Here is a 16,396-nt window from a genome sequence, read left to right on the forward strand (position 1 = left end):
CACTGCAAGAATTGGGCTCCAAAACAAACGATAAGAATGTACTCGATTTGAAATAATTGATCGATTGGGGCCCTAAGTGCAGGCTTATTTGGCATAGGCGCACCTATCATGGGCTGAAGTGTGTTCTCCATGCATTTGATGAGTTGCTGGTAGATCTGAATGGCCAGGTCGCTGATCACCGATCTGTACTCGGTCAGGTCAAAGTTGGACAGACAGTGTTCGTTCTGCCGGGAAGTGTTGTGCTTCATGAAGACCTAACAGGGAAAAAATTACAGTATATAAATAATAATAATTTAAAAATTACTTAATCTTGCCTCAAAGGACTTCTTCCATTCGGTTTCGGATTTTTTTCATGGTGTGGTTTTTATTATGTTAGAAGCACTTCAATGAATAATGGAATAAAAATAAATAAATTTACATTTCACAATTATGTAGACATAGTGCATAAAAATACATACTGTTTTAATACACCGTCATTTCCGGATTATAAACCGCGACTTTTGTCACAAGCTTTCAACCCTGCGGTTTATGCAACGATGCAGCAAATGTATGTATTTTTTCTAACGGTCGCCATGGCGTGCTAATTTAACTTCGGTAACTACGCGTGTGAATCGTGCATTTAAAGTGGCCCTCCGAGTTCAATGGGAGGTTTGGATAACCCGCGGCAAAAAACCGTTTAGCAAAACTGGACGTATGCGAAGAGCAACATTTGCACAAGTGTGCTAACGCATTTCTTCCGTGTCTCAGTGACTTGGTATGTTTTTGTACTAAGACCTGTTAGCTTGTGCTAACGTGTTGCTGCCTTGTCTCACTTGTACTGGCACGTTTTTTTTTAGCCAGCACTGTTCGGGCTGTTTTACTACCGTAATGCATGCTGTGTTGTTGCCACGTAACAGGTTAAGGCAAACTATGAACACTTTGAAAACTTTCTTTGTACCGTCTTTCTTTAAAAACATGACAGGTGCGGTTTATGTATGTACAAATTGGTTTGTCCTTTAAATTGTAAAATGTACTGGGTGGGTGCGCTTTTTAGTCCGGAAATTACGGTAATATAATAAACTCATTCACTGCCAGGCGTGCAAAAATGTGTCCACTTATGTGCCAGGGTTTTTGTCATTTTCACTCAAATTCCAGGACCCACAGAATATTGAGTTTTAGGACGACATAAACATTCAATTCAACATAAGAAACCTTAGACTCTTCTTTCATCAGAAATAAAGAGTTAATTCCTAAATTATATGGGTCAGGAGTTATATGAGCTTGAAATGAGGGTGGCTGTCCAAAATACAATGCAATACGTACATATTGGTTTGTATAGCGCTTTAACAACAGCGAAAGCTGGAACAAAGTGCTAACATAGAAAAAGGGGAAATGCTGCAATTTTGTAGAAGGGAAAAACATTGCCTGAGGCAATGGCCAGCGCTTTATCGGCACCCAAGCAAGAAAAAAACTATTCCAAACAAATTCGGGAATGACGTTCTACATCATATTTTCAATCCCGGAATAATTTGGGAATGGTAGTGAATGAGTAAACGACAACAGCATCCGCGTGTATTTAGCATGTGTTGTAACAGAATGCGATATAAAACAGGTAGACAGACTTATTTGTATTTACATTGTTTTACATTATTTGTCTTTCCTTTTTGACAAACTATGTATTTATTATTTGAGGTATTCTTGGATGAATTTTTCAAAAATTATTTGTAGTTTTTTTTTTTAACTGAGACTTTTTACCTCATCTCCACTGTACTGCTTGAGGCAATGGAGGAAGCGGCAGGTGTTAGCCAGCCAGAATGAGACCGTCTCAAAGTCATCTCCCCGTTTCTGACAAAAAGAAGTGAAACACACAACTTTTTTTCAAAAAGACATTGCTTCTATTGACTCACAAATCATTCCAGGACCACACTTGTGAGTCAAATGACTTGAATCTCGAATCAGACCTTCAGGATTTTCTTGATGCTGTTGATGGTTGAGGTGAGCAGCGTGCGGACCTTCTGGTCATCATTGACATAATCGGCATGCCGAATACACATAAAAAGGATGTAGGCGGGGAGTCCGGGGATCAGGTTGACGGCTACGCCGCGAGGTTTGAGCTCTGCACACAAGAAATACAGTTTTACGAGGTCAATTTGTACAAGGTGACCAGTCAAATCAAAAACACACTGATTTGGATGATAGAACAATAAATGGAAATCATCGCGGGAGCTGATGTTTTTTCTGTCAAAAGCAATGTCAAACTCACCGAGGATCAAGTTCTTGACCAGTTTTAGCTCATCCTCCTTCTTGTACTCCAGCATACCCTGGAAATCTTTTTCCCTGCGGGGAATGTTGACTGGGCGGATGGGCTCGTCCACCGTCTGTCCTGGCGATGTCTGACCCTCCGCTTGACCGGCTGCAGAGTACACAATAACAGGTTGCAAGGGAATATGCAACTTTTTTTTTACAAAGTCTTCTTCCCGTGTGTTGGTTTTTAAACAAACATAAGCAATAAATGAATATGTCTCAAGAATGAAACAGATTATGATATTAATGCAAACACATTTATGGCTTCCTCATGTCAAGTTTGTATGTTTCAGGAAACAATGATCTGTAATGTAGAGCGGACCTCTTCTCCTCTTAACTTCCTGTATCTCGACACTCTTTAAACAAATACGTCATCAAAAACTATAGCCCACCAACGCACTCAAATCTTTTTGTAAAATGTTATGATAAATTACAGCAATTTGAAAATTGACACTTGGCTTCACATTGGACGATGTTATATAGCAACAAAACTATTTAAACCAACAGCGCCATTGAAAGGAGTAAAATAAACAAAACAAAACAACAGTTAGCTCATGAAACAATTTGAAGATTCATTTGCCCAACAGTGTGGTGTTTTTTTCTCTTTCTTTAAAATAAAATAACTGAAAATATATATGGTAATATCATAGTATATTATTATTGTGATAGAAAATGACCTGTATCATGTTAGATTTTTTTCCATCTTGTCCAGCATGACCCCCAAAATAGAAAAAAAAACGTTTTGACATTCTCAGTTATGGGGTTGCATCCTACCTCCCATCTCGCCGATCCTCTTTGAGTAAACCTTCAGCTGCTTCTTGAGCTTGCGGATGGTTCGGTCTTGCTTCTCCAGCTGCTCCATGAGATCCTGTCAGGTGGAGAAGCAGACAAAGTGGGGGAGGAAAAAAAACCAGTCATTTTATGCTTATTCACCCCCAACGTCTGAAAACTGTAGCCAAACGGATTTCAATTCGAATGAGATGGCACTGTTTGTATCACAGGAACTACTGGGTCAAATCTTCACGAGACAGGTGTTGTTGCAGAGGGAATTCAACTATAAATCTTAATTTAATTTTCAAGGATTTGTGTATACAGTGAGATCTCAATTTACAAACACCTCAACTTACAAACTTTTTGTCTTACAAACGTCAAATTTATGAAAATTAAACCTTATAATAAGCACTATTTTCATAATACACACCCACCACGGCTGGCGGATTGATCTTCGGCGGAAGCACACGACCGAACAGCACCAGAGGTTAAGTTACCAACAGTCCTTATGGAAGGTGACTCTCCTTCCATAAGCCATCAACGACCATCAAAAAGGTAAATACAACTTTATTTTACAGCACAGTTTATTTCTTTAAGTAGAGTGGTCATGTAATGCACCTCTTTTTCCAAACAGCAATTCCCTTTGACCTTCGACGTCCAACGCCATTCCATCAAGCCATAAATGACCATCACAAATGTTAATAAAGTGACTTTATGATACAATGCAGTGTATTTCTTTCATTACAATACAATAGCACATTTATTATACATAGAATAAGGTATGTTGTGTGTAGTTTTAAGGCTTATTTAGTTGAAAAGTAAATTTTATGGAAACCCGGGAACGGATTATTCCCATTTTAATGGTTTCCTATGGGATTTTTTTTTTAGATACACACTTTTCGCCTTACACACTCTGTCTGGGAACCAATTAAGTTCGTAAATTGAGGTCTCACTGTATTTTCGAACCTTCAACTTTTGACCAATAATTTCACCTGAACTCTGTCACGTACCAAAAATGGTAACTTGTAACCTCATAACATATTAAGCTGTCCACTGCAGTATCCACTGTACCCGAAAGTGTTAAAATTGATCATGGGGATATAACCTGACCTTATTTTTCTTATTTTTTTAAGGAATGTCACTTGATGTAAAATGTGACTTTTTGTGAGCCATCTCAATCATCAAGTACAGCAAGTTTGATTAAAATCAAAATCCGGTTGGTTTAACCCACAGGGCGATCCAGCATGAATGTCACAGTCGTGAATTCAGAGGGAGCAGAATCCTATTGTTTCCTTCGAGACAAACAAGCCAAATACAAAGCAAGAAGTCATTTGCTCTCAGATGAAAACTGAGCTGCTGGGTTGATTTGGGAAAGAAGATTTTGCAAGCGAGACTTGTTGGTCGTTAAAGTACAAGAAAAAAAGATGCATAGTTGCTCCACTGCGAATGAAGGCAATTGCGGTAAAGAGGGTTAGATATATTCAGCTGTTAGGAGAAAAAAAACCACACAGTTGTTAGTTGAAACCCTCGTGCAGATCACACACACACAAAATCTGTACATACAACCATCCGGCGTAAAATGATGACTCGCGTCTCTCGGGATGCTGTGGGGTCATTGGCCGCCAGCTCCTGTCAGGTGACATCGTCCACATGTCACAGAGTGTCCGTGCGCATTTGAGGCAGAACTCTTTTGGGGACCTTTTTTTAAATTTTGCAGGCTTTTATCAAGTGCGCAACATCAAGGGAAAAAAATGGATTGGCGATGTGTCAGTTTTGTCAAATAATCATTTTACTGGGATTTCATTATAAACTCAATCATTGACTTTTCAAAGACAATTTGTGGTTATCATTGACATAAGCAATTTTTTGCATTAATTATTTTTTTCAATGATTATGTCAACATTTTAAACAATCCTCAATTATTAAGATCAAATGAGAACATTCAAGTTTTGAAAGCTGAAGGCTGTATTGGGATGAACAGTAATGTACAATTAATTTTTTTTTCAAAATAATTTTCATGCTTTGAATTTTGTGTTGACTTACACCCAAATCATAAAAAAGTAAATCTGGACGCTTGTCAACCCAGCAAAAATCATGATAAAAATAATGCTTTAAATAATGGATAGATTGTCATATAATAATCCAAATAATGACAATTATTTTAATCCTAATTATGATTATTTTAATCCTAATTATTATTAATATCCTAATGATAATAATAATAATTATCCTAATACTACCACTAATAGTAATAATTATTACAATATTTTTAATAATATATCCTAATAAAATAACAATATATATATTACTAATAACACTTAAAAAGAATAAAGTTATTTTTCTTCTGTATTTATTGATGTATTTTTTATTCATTTATGTTTGTATTTATTCTTTATTTATCTATTTATTTATCTGTTTATTATTGTTATTATTATCAAGGGTGGTTAAATCCACCCCACACCCATACATACTATTTACTCTCTCCTGTAGATGACGCACCACACGTCTGGGGGTGAAACCCACAGAGGCACAATTGAACCGTTGTTGGCAGTGGTGAAGAGAGGCCGGAATCATTGTTGCTGTCATACAGTAAAGTCTCGTTATATCGATATCGGATATATCGATAGTCCCGGTTATATCGATACTATTTCTATGCACGCACGGAGAAAATTACATGCAAACAGGGTCGGATATATCGATAGTCCCGGTTATATCGATATTTTTTCGGACTCCCTTGAATATCGATATAACGAGACTTTACTGTATTTACATATATTATATGATTCATGTGGTCCATGACCTACTCAATGTTTGAAGGGCCTTGTGATAAATTCTACTGTGAATCGGCACTCCATAAAGAAAATCAACTCGACTCAACAGCATACCAGGTTCTCATTGGTGAGTCGGGTGATCTCATGCTGCAGACTGGCTTCGATGCGGGCCTCCGGAGGCAGCTGCAGGTTCTGTGCCAGGAGCTGCTGCTGCCGGTTGTTCTCCTCCTTGACATTCTGCAGCTCCCCGCGCAGCGATTCCACTTCGCTGTCGTAACTCCGTCGCTGGGTCTGCAGCTGGTGCTCCAGGAGCCTGGCGGGCAGGAGCGTAGTGGGAAACGACACGCAGGAGTAGGGGAGCGGGAGGATGATGCGAGGCAAGGTGAAGGTGTGGGGTGTTTTAAGAGGGGAGACAACACAACAGGGATGGGAGAAGAAGAATTAGACTACAAGTGTGACGAGAGATGAATAAACAGGTCAGTGGGACTTTTTTCACATCATAAGACTAGTTTTTATAAATAACACGTTAACATAGCTCTTATTGAGTGCTTTTATATACTAATAGACCAAATCAGTGCCAAATAATCACACAAACATGGCCACGCAGAGACTCATTCACAAAGTCTACATAAAACAGATTAATTAGATCCATATCACCGTCATTTAGTTTTTTACAAATATAAAGAACATATAAATATTGCCCGCCCTCCTCCACCCCCCTCCACAAGCCGCTAATTTGTCACTTGCAATACAAACACTCACTAGCCACCATCCGTGAGTAAGAATATGGCATTGTCAAAAAAATATGGTGATGGCGAATGTTCTCGCTATGCTATCCGCGAACGTTCAATAGAATGCAGAAAGGTCACACAGCTACACCTGACGGTCTCCTTTAAGCCCTCATTAACCAGCCACAGCTCCCCGTCTTCATTCAGCTTTTGGAAGTCCGGAGCAGTAGATCTGACCGACACATAACACACATGTAACAACAACAAAAAAGGAGAGGGGGAGGGGGGTCTGAAGAGGACAATGAACAAGATGAAAGCATGCGGGGAGGGTGAGGTTAATAGACTTTGCGATTAGGATTGACTGGTGTGACTACAACGCATTGATTTCATCTTAAAGGCCAGGAATCACATACAATGTTGGCCCTGTTGCATGATTACATCAGTTCAGTTCTCGTAAATGCAGGGGAATTTATCAGAGCACAATACACAATTTCAGAACATATAAGTTTTTTTCATCTAATTAAAAAGGCTTTAAAATAATTACAATGAAATGTGTTTATTCCCCATTATTTTATAGGAAATACATTGGCATTATAGTTTCATATACAGTAAAGTCTCGTTATATCGATATTCAAGGGAGTCCGAAAAAATATCGATATAACCGGGACTATCGATATATCCGACCCTGTTTGCATGTAATTTTCTTCGTGAGTGCATAGAAATAGTATCGATATAACCGGGACTATTGATATAACGAGACTTTACTGTATTTTGAAAATAATCCTTGCCCAGAATAATCTGCTAATTGACCAATATCATGAATATGTACATATGATCTAATCACTCTCTAAATGCATAATTATTAATCATATTGACTATCACACGTCTGTGTAAGCTCTCTGTCGTACAGGAGTGGTCCATCGATGAGAATATCACAGTATTTTAATTCTTATTGCTTAGTTATATTAGGTCATTTTATTTTTCATGATTAAATATACACCTGAAATTCTTCTTGAGGAAGAAAAAAAGGTGAGGTGCGTATTTGAGAGAATTATTTTCAATTGTTCTACAGAGGTTATTTCAAGATGAAGGTCCGCAGTTCGTACGTCTTAGAATTGTTAGTTTGAATGTGATGAAAAACGGGGAAAAAAAGACAAACCAAATTGATAGAAAGAAATGGGGAGAAGCACACTGTTGGATGTTTTAAGCACAGGACTGCTGTGTAAATTTATGGTGATGACAAACAAAATGATGCACGGAGAATGGCAAAACAAGAGGGGGGAGATAAACGGTGGTTCAAGCTGCCTCACAGCCACACTATTAGGTACACCCGCACCAATGAGGTCCAAAGCAAAATCTGTCCCAAAAATATTCCTTATAACAAAGGTAATACTGCTTAGCTTTGATGGGATTTCCTCTCTTGATTGCCAACCCCACTAGAATATTATTGTGTGATATATATATATATATATGCTCTTCAATTCGATTTTATTCATACTTCATGCGCTGAAATAAAAAAGGTCTCATGCAGAAATCATTCCTTGATAGTGAAGTTAATAACTCCTGTTGCGCTCAACCAGCTGCGCATTTTTTATGAGGACGTCACATCAATGACCAGATGTGTCAGAGGCGTCATAAAAATGCTATTTGGAAGCTGGAAGACGACAACCTGGCTAAACTGTATTCGGACATGCCGATAATGATGGCCAGATTGGCCAGATTTTTTTTTTTAATGTTGATAGTGAGTGCAAGTCATTGTTTCCGGGTGGTCATGGATGGTCGCCAACCACGATGCATGGACCACCTAATCTGTTACCTGAGCCTACTTAGCAGATGTGTGACTTCTAGCCGCTTACATGCAAACCTGGGAGATCTGCACGGGACAAGTTGGCGTTCAGTCATCGGCGACTCAACTAATGTTATGGAAGGTTGGAAGAATCCAATGCTGGAAAAAAATGGGTAGGGAGGCACCATTACCTGTTTGTGTCTTTGAGGCCGATGTAGGCTTGTTTGAGTTCATCGGCGTCCTTCAATCTGGAAATGTCCTCCACGTGGACGGCCACTTCTGTCATCGTCTCCTAAAATTGACAAGAAAGAAGGAATATTGAGGAATGGCCTGTTGTTACGTCACCGTGGGATACTTACTAGTCTCAAAATTACAAGATTTTTAGAAGCACCACAGTGGGTTGTATACATCACATACAGTAAATTTTATGTTGACATTCGTGCAAGACAAGACAAGGAGTGGTTCAAACAATACCTTCTCATCCTGTAGAAAAGCGTGGATGGAGGAGAGAAGGTAGAGACAGGAGCGTTAGACACTGAAGGCGCAACCAAAAACATTCAAAAGACACGAGACGAGAACTCATGAGCAAGTCCACGGACACAAGGAATATGTTAGATGTCATACTGAAGCCAAATATACATGACGTACACCTTCGCAAGCGATTAAGATTGTTGTGGTTGGCAAATGCACTGGCGCGATGTTTTCATATTTATGAGATTTTATACTTATTTACATACAAATGTAATGTAAATGATGCTCACAAAAAGGTTAACTGCGCGTTTGTTCAGATATTTATGGAAAATGTGGTCAAATTAAAATAAAATGTGATTAATTATATAATAATAATAATAATAATAATAATAATAGTACATTTAATTTACAAGCGCCTTTCTGAACACTGAAGGACACTTGACAATTAAAAGACGAATACGGCGATTATTATTATTATTATTATTATTATTATTATGGTTCTGACATATGAATATAAATGCCATGATGACTTTGTATTTTATATCATGTGTTCATTTTTGAATGACTACATTTTAATTTTTAAACATCCATTATATTCACAATGGCAAACGTTTTATGATTCATCCATATTTTATACTTATCGATATTCGTGTACATGACGCATGCAATAGAAGCGTTCAACTTCGACTTCAAACCGCAACCATTGTCATTCGTCTTGCGCAGGTGTACCCAATCAAGTGGCTGGACTAAATCATGGGTGTCAAACTCATTTTTTTGCCGCAGGCCACGCTGTCGTTACGGTTTCCTCTCGAGGGCCATAATGAATTTGGGGAAACCATTAGAATGTTCCATCTCCTCCACGTATTACATACAGAATGCAAAACAAATTCATGAATAACTAGTTTTCAAATCTGAAGTCAAGAATAATGACTGTTTTTGTGGTTTACATATGACAATTTGACATTTTGGTTCAGACTTTAGCAAGCATTATGGCACTTGACATGCTTGATTTGCTTTTGTGGGCCGAATAAAGTGATGTGGCAGGCCAGATTTGGCCCCCCGAGCCTTGACTTTGACACCAACGGACTAATTGATCGGATAAACAGGCAACACGGGTGAGTACGCGTGAGTACACGGAAACATTAAGTGTCAGATGGACTCAAATCAACTGGACATCACGTCTACCTTATGCTGCATGGCTTCTTTTTGGCAGACCAGCTGCGAGCGCAAGATCAGCACCTCCTCCTTGCGCACCTCCAGCTCCTCGCAGGAGGAGTTGAGCTGATCCAGGAGAACCTTATAGGGCGGAGAACCCGGTGCGCCGGCACTTGATGCGACGCCACCCAGCAGGCTATTCCTCATTTCAGCCAGGTCGTGCTTCAGCTTCTTGTTCTTAGACTCTAGTTCCTGACGCTACGAAACCCAGAGTGTTAAAGTTTTGCTTAAGCAGAAAATGGTGCACAGAAACAACCCACCTTGAGGGACTCATACTCCAACTCTGCCCCACGTGCCTTTTTAAAGTCGGATTCATCCTAGGGCAAGAAGCCAAATACGACATTTAATGATGGATTGAGTATTAATATTATAGCACCTTGTCAATTGTGAACGCGTACCCTGGCTCGGGCTCTCTGAAACTGCTCCTCTTTGTTCTCCAGCTCATTGCGCAGCGACTGCTTTTCCTGCTCCAGCTCTGTGAGTCGCTTCTGCAACTTGAGCGTGAGCGAGGTATCCATTCCTCGAGTCATATCCTGCAAGAAAACACATTAAAATTTCAACTTCCATTCACATATTGATACGAAAGTCGGTAAATGCAGCAAATGAATCGACTCCACTTCTCCGAAGAACAAATTACGCACTTCTGCGGCAAGGGAACCTTCTTCCGATTCGGCGAACTCTGACTTGTAGGTGTACTCTGACTCGTTGCTGCTGTGAGTGGAATCTGTTCTCCTGTGGCCAGGCTTGGAAATATGCTAAAAAAAGTCAAAATCAAAGTGAGTTGAGGGTGGCAAAGAGAGAGAAATATATGTCGTGCACCTCTTTGAGGTCGTCGTATTTCTCCTCGAGGCGAAGGTGTTCGGTTAGGAGATTCTGGTAGCGAGAGCGCTCCTCGTTGAGATCGGTCTCCAGCTGTTGAGTCTCCGCTGCAATCGCATGTGCCATTTTCTCTGTGACAAATAAAACATATATGAGGGTAAAATGGTTGGAAAGTAGCGAAATCCCCCCCCCCAAAATAACACAAATTAAATGCCTCCCGGAGACCCAACTTTGGCACTCCTGCCGGATGTTGCGCAACTTGAGAACTCACCTGTCATCTGCTGATTCTGTTCCTGAATCAACCTGTTCAAGTCGTCTTTGTCTTTCTTCAGCGAGCCGTTCTGCTCCTTCAGTTCGGAGACCATCTAAGACGCAAAAGATCCAGAAATGAATCTTCGCCATATTTGTTTAAGGCCAACTTTTTTTGTCGAAAAACCAGTGACGAAAAAGAAAAAACATGAGAAAAATGTGTGTGTGTGTGTGTGTGTGTGATACACGTACAAACCAGGCGGGCTATAAATTTTCCACATCAGTTTTACACGACTGAAGTTAAAAATGTTACGCAAAAGCATTTGATTAACTCATTCACACCAGTGTGCCGATTTTTGTCATTTCCACTCAAATTGCAGGACCCACAGAATATTGAGTATTACGACTACATCAACATTCAAAACAGCGTTAAAAACCTTAGACTCTCTTCTTTCATCAGAAAAAAAGTTAATTCCTAAATTATATGGGTCTGGAGTTATATGAGCTTGAAATGAGGGCGACTGTCCAAAATACAATGCAATACATACCTATTTATATAGTGCTTTAACAGCTGAAGCTGGCACAAAGCACTAACACGGACACAAGGCAAAAGTTGCCCACTTGTGGAAGGGATAAAACATTGCTAGAGGTCTGACCAGCACCACAAGGCAAGAAAAATGAAAATTCGTACACATTCGGGAATGGCACTCTGTCAGACTTTTCAATTCCCAAATAAATTTGGCTATGGCAGCGAATGAGATAACATCGTCATATTTTGTAATGACAGTAAATGATGAGTGATAATGTTGGGAAAATGATCTAATACGTTTGTAAATAGATGGTTTGAAAGGAGAGTAAAAAAAAGAAATGTCTGTAAAACAGCAAAACCCTCCACTAAATCGCCATGGTGGTTTGAGGTTCAATCTGGATCATGTTTACAACAGACTTCTTAGATTGTTACTATGTAGGCTTAGTCATGCTGATGAGGTGATACCAGCGCGAATGGGGCAATCAGGGCCAGTCGATGACTAAGCGATGACTACTACTACTACTACTACTTCAAGGTCCTGGTTCACAACAGCTATTTCTCACCACATGGAGGAATCCTAACTTAAAACACGAAAGCACAACAAATTCTCTCCAAGCACTCAGGTCCTTGGAACACTGGCACAATTCTCAGCGTTTTGATCCGCAAAATCACCACTATGCATTTGAGAAGAAATCACTACTTGAAGCGGTTTCCTTTTTTTGGGGGGGATGGCGTGACCGCTTATAAAACCACTCCACTGCGATGCTGTTTCTACCCAAAAAGATCAGAATTGCGTCAATGTTCCTTCCAATAACTGTTGTTGTACCTGACAGTAGATGCTAAAACACAAGCACAATACTGTGTGCTCACCTGCATGGGGGCCACTCGGCAAGCAATGCCCCGTGCTTCTCTCAGCCGGCTAAATTGAAGGAAAACATTTTTGCCTTTGGGTGCAGTAGTTGAACATGTATGTTGTCATGTGACCTTGCAGGATTCTATGGGAGGTGCTGAGGGATGATCATTTTACTCATGTCCATCGAGAAAAAAAACAAAAACAAAAAAAGACCCACTGACCAATATTTTGAAAATAAATTGACAATTAGGGGTTTTGAAAAATGTTTCTCAGTTCTGAATCAAAAGATTTTTTTCATGATGGATGAATTGACTAATCTGTTGTATTTGTTATTAACTGTATGTATTTGTTATTAACTCATTCACTGCCAGACGATGTGGAAAACTTTGTCCATTCCAGTGCCAGGGTTTTTGTCATTTTCACTCAAATTCCAGGATCCACAGAATATTGAGTTTTAGGACTACATTAACATCCAATACAGCGTTAGAAACCTGAGACACTCTTCTTCAGTTCATTGCTAAGTTATATGGGTCTGGAGTTATTTGAGCTTTAAATGCAGGTGACTGTACAAAAGGCAAATGCTCCCCCCTTGTGGAAGGGGGAAAAAAAAGTTGAACCAGTGCATTATCGGCACCCCCCGCATGAAAAACCAAAACAATTCATGGAGTGTTGCTCCACGTCATATTTTCAATTCCTGAATAAATTCAGGGATGGCAGTGAATGAGTTAAAGTTCGAGTCACTTTTTGGTTATCAATTCACGAGAAAGGTTTGATATCTACTTGTGATACCACTAAAGGTTGAACTAAATGTCACTTTTATGGGTAGGCATATTGGGCCTGCAAAAATTGATTATCTTCAACTTCGATTAAACTGAAAATGTACCTGCTAAAATGGTTTTGATTGACACAATATAAACTCAAGAAGCAAACAATTCATGTTTGACAAGCAGGACTAGTAAAACAAAAGAAGATAGAAATCACGAAATCCCAACGTACCTTCTCCATTTGGCCCTTGTACGACTGCGCCCAGTCCTCGATGGTCTTCTTCTCCTGCCGGGTGGTGCTCAGCTCCTTCTTCAGCTTCTCCAGCTCCTCTAGGAGACAGTTGACCTGGTTGCCTTTGCACCTGGCGTCTTCTTCCACGCCTCGTAGGCGACCCAGCTCCCCGCGTAGCTTCTCCCTCTCCGTAGTGTAGGTGTTCTCCAAGCCTGTGAGTCTTTCGTTGACCGACTTGTTCTCCTTGGTCTGATGGCGGGTCACTCAAAGTCAGAACAAACAAACGAAACATAGACGCAAAGCCGGAATAATACGACGACAACCCCCAAACCTGTTCGTCGATCTTCCTCTGGAGCTGCATGATCTTGTTCTCCATGCCTTTGTTGAGCTTCTTGAAGTGCTCCACCGAGCGGGCTTCGATCTTCAGCTTCTTCAGCTCCCGCCTGGCCCTCATTCTGCGGATGCAGCACTGCAGGTACACTATGGAGCTCAGGCAGCGTTTGTACCAACGTCGTGCCAGCAAGCCGCGGGCGTGCTTCTGGATGATCACCGCCTTGTGCTCACGAAGAAGCTACACATGCCGACACATAGGAGAAGACAGGAAAAAAATGACAAAAATAAAATTTTCGTATGTGATTTTTTTTAAATAATATTTTTGTATGTAAAAATAAATAAACCAAGAAATAAACAAATACATGACTGGATGAATAAATTGATGAATACATGAATAAATGAATGAGTGAATGAATGAATAAATAAACGAATGACTGGTTAAATAAATAAATAAATAAACAAATAAATAAACAAATAAATGAACGAGTGAAACAATGGATGAATAAATGAACAAACGAACAAATAAATGAATAAATAACCGCATAAATAAATACATGAATAAATACATACATGAATAAATAAATACATTAATAAATAAACAAGTAAATGAATGGGTGAATAAATGGATGAATAAATAAATGAATGAATAAATTAATGAACAAATAAATGAATAAATACATAAATAAATGAATGAATACATTACAAATAAATAAATATCAAATAAATACATTACAAGTAAATAAATACATTACAAATCCATCCATACATACACGCATATATGCACACATGCATGCATAAAATTAAATACAAATTAAAGTTTTGGTGTGGCCAAGTCTGGATTTAAAGGAATGAATAAAATCAGAAATGAATCCAACCAAATCAGATCACGTGTTTTGTTGCATGAGTGTCCTTTACCGCTTGATACTTCTGTCGGGCCATATAAGCTCTGAGGATCGTCTGTATAGCCAGAGCGGCCTTCTGCTTCTGTCGGTAACATTTCCTCGCCACGTACATCTTCTGGTATTTCTGGATGACGATGGCCGCTTGCGTGCGACGCATGAACTTCGCCAAGCTGGAGATTAAAGAGAGGCCCGAATGGAGGTGAGACGTTGATGTCAATATTCCTCGTTGGATAAAGAACACGTGGGAGGAACCCACCAGCGAGCCTGGTATCCTCGGGTGAACCTTTGGACAGTGATGGCCGCATTGCGCATGCGCAGGTACTTCTTGCGCGCAAGCCAGCAGCGGATGGTTTTCTGAATGCGGATGCAGGCAGCACGAAGCTTGTCTGCTCTCAACTTTTCCAGGTAGGCCACCTGGCCAGCCCGGAAGAAGATCTTGGTCTTACCAAACTGGTACTTATCCTGATCCTAGCAGAAGAAGGGAGCATGCATGAGACATCACAGAGAGATGGATGCTTTGAAGAGAAGCAAAATTTGCAAGGCGGACCTCCACGAGCTTCTCCAGAACGTTCCTGCATGTCAACTTCTTGTCGGAGAGAACATCTTTCTGCTTCATGAGCACTCTGTACCGGCTGAAGAACTCCTGGTATGTCCACCTGAAGTGCACGCAAACACACACATGAAAATATCCTGAGACTGTCAAGTGTCCTTCAGAGTTTTGAAAGGCGCTTATAAATGAAATATATTATTATATGTATTATTATAATTCTGAGAGGGATAGTACGAGTTTCACAAGGCTCTTCCAAAATGAATGTGAAATAATCACCAAATTCAAAACAAACAATATGACCAACATGCAATACAATTACTCATTCTTCAATGACACTTGTATCTTTTTTTCCCTAATTTTTTCTCAATCATGAACAGAAGTTGTGCCATAAAGTGAAAGGAGCACAAATGCCCATAGATGTTAATGGTTCTTAACCGGGGGTGCGAAAATGCTTCGTAGAGGGTGCAAAGATACCCTATAATTTCATTAATGACCTTTTTTAGTGATAGTGATCGGACAACTGAAAAAGTGACAAATTCTGAAAATCAAGAAGTAATTGTGTTAAGCCTTATAGCTGTAAACAATTATTATTATAATTATAAGTATTATTATTTAATACAGTACCTAAAATATATATTTTGGAGGACACTGATTCGCTTTGGCTACCACTTAAAGGGAAAAGCCGAAAGGAAAAGAAGAAGACCTACAACACACAGGTAACACTCGAGTTACGACCGGGTTCTGTCCCGACAAAACCGTCGTAAGTCAAATGGCCGTAAATCGAAAAGCATTCAAAATGGCTGACGCGAGGATCACGTGATCATAACTTTTACATTTCCAAATAAATTTGGGAATGGCAGTGAATGTGTTCATCTGGATTTTTTGTGATCCTGCAATGCATTATTTTTTTGACAGTTATGTACATCAAGACTTAAATACATGATGGTTTTGTTACCTACAAATTATGATGATGATATCAATATTGCTTTTCATCAATTCTGGAAGGGGGTGTGAGAGCATGGTGAATTGAAATGGGTGCGAACAAGGAAAGAGGTTAAGAACCACTGCCATGGATGAGCCAAATCATATCGGTAATCAATTTTGATATTACATAATGAATGTCTGTCAAGCAAGAAAGTT

General features: G+C 39.5%; 1 protein-coding gene across 6 annotated transcripts in view; it reads right to left on the minus strand.

Annotated features, from left to right (window-relative positions):
* The window catches only part of myo5aa (myosin VAa), a 56,116-nt gene that overhangs the window by 6,993 nt on the left and 32,727 nt on the right, over nt 1-16,396 (minus strand). For 3 of the 6 annotated variants that reach the window (XM_088992901.1, XM_088992900.1, XM_088992897.1), the window contains 20 exons: nt 15,254-15,362; nt 14,963-15,174; nt 14,720-14,876; nt 13,803-14,042; nt 13,472-13,720; nt 11,116-11,209; nt 10,845-10,975; nt 10,667-10,780; nt 10,424-10,558; nt 10,286-10,342; nt 9,996-10,223; nt 8,531-8,631; nt 6,705-6,785; nt 5,940-6,138; nt 4,618-4,683; nt 3,058-3,151; nt 2,243-2,392; nt 1,941-2,095; nt 1,735-1,824; nt 104-254 (listed from right to left, as the gene is read on the minus strand). In XM_088992901.1, coding sequence (XP_088849027.1) covers nt 104-254; nt 1,735-1,824; nt 1,941-2,095; nt 2,243-2,392; nt 3,058-3,151; nt 4,618-4,683; nt 5,940-6,138; nt 6,705-6,785; nt 8,531-8,631; nt 9,996-10,223; nt 10,286-10,342; nt 10,424-10,558; nt 10,667-10,780; nt 10,845-10,975; nt 11,116-11,209; nt 13,472-13,720; nt 13,803-14,042; nt 14,720-14,876; nt 14,963-15,174; nt 15,254-15,362 — 2,813 coding nt within the window. The remainder of the gene's footprint in view (nt 1-103; nt 255-1,734; nt 1,825-1,940; nt 2,096-2,242; nt 2,393-3,057; nt 3,152-4,617; nt 4,684-5,939; nt 6,139-6,704; nt 6,786-8,530; nt 8,632-9,995; nt 10,224-10,285; nt 10,343-10,423; nt 10,559-10,666; nt 10,781-10,844; nt 10,976-11,115; nt 11,210-13,471; nt 13,721-13,802; nt 14,043-14,719; nt 14,877-14,962; nt 15,175-15,253; nt 15,363-16,396) is intronic. The other 3 variants (XM_088992902.1, XM_088992899.1, XM_088992898.1) reach the window with 2 other exon arrangements.

The sequence above is a fragment of the Hippocampus bargibanti genome, linkage group LG03, assembly GCF_051943395.1.
Source record: "Hippocampus bargibanti isolate YZ-2025 linkage group LG03, ASM5194339v1, whole genome shotgun sequence".
Taxonomy (NCBI): Eukaryota; Metazoa; Chordata; class Actinopteri; order Syngnathiformes; family Syngnathidae; genus Hippocampus; species Hippocampus bargibanti.